Raw genomic sequence first — 633 nt, forward strand, 5'->3', positions numbered from 1 at the left:
ATGGCAGCTACTGGGACTGCAGGTAAATCTTGCACACTGTTAGCTACACATCAGATAGTATGGAATATTAAAACACAAAACTCACCTCACTGTAGCTTTTCAACCTTGGTAATGAAATATGTCAGGTGTGCTGGGCTAGTATCTTTGAGGAGGGATTGTGTCTGTTTTAATTTTTAGATGAATAAAAAATTAAAAAAGCTGAGACTTTTACATCAGTTACTCAGTTATTGTTAGATCAGACTAAATTTTTAGTGGATTTAGAACTGCTGATATATTACAGTGCCACAGTACAGGTTCATTATTTAATATTATTTATATTAATAAACAGAATTGATACAGTGCCAACATTATACGCAGCACTGTACAATAAATAGAGGTTGCAAATGACAGACATGTAAAGCCTACAATCTAAGCACACAATAGGAAGGAGGCACATGGAATGGTGGGCAAGTAGTGAGGGTTTTGGGAGACTGAAGGAGACAGGTTGGGAAGTTTGAAAAGATAGACTATGAGTTTTTAAATGACCAGAAATTAGAAGCAAGCCAAATAGGATGTTGAAGATCATTCCAGAGAGTCAGGGTAGCTCTAGAAAAGTCTTGGAGCCGTGCGTGTGATGAGGTTATGAGTGGGGAA

General features: G+C 37.4%; 1 protein-coding gene across 1 annotated transcript in view; it reads left to right on the top strand.

The window, feature by feature from the left end:
- LOC140322351 (olfactory receptor 1E16-like) overlaps window positions 1–633 on the top strand; it is a 3115-nt gene continuing 2482 nt past the window's right edge. Inside the window, exon 1 of the mRNA XM_072398926.1 lies at window positions 1–22. Coding sequence (XP_072255027.1) covers window positions 1–22 — 22 coding nt within the window. The remainder of the gene's footprint in view (window positions 23–633) is intronic.

The sequence above is a fragment of the Pyxicephalus adspersus genome, chromosome 2, assembly GCF_032062135.1.
Source record: "Pyxicephalus adspersus chromosome 2, UCB_Pads_2.0, whole genome shotgun sequence".
NCBI lineage: Eukaryota > Metazoa > Chordata > Amphibia > Anura > Pyxicephalidae > Pyxicephalus > Pyxicephalus adspersus.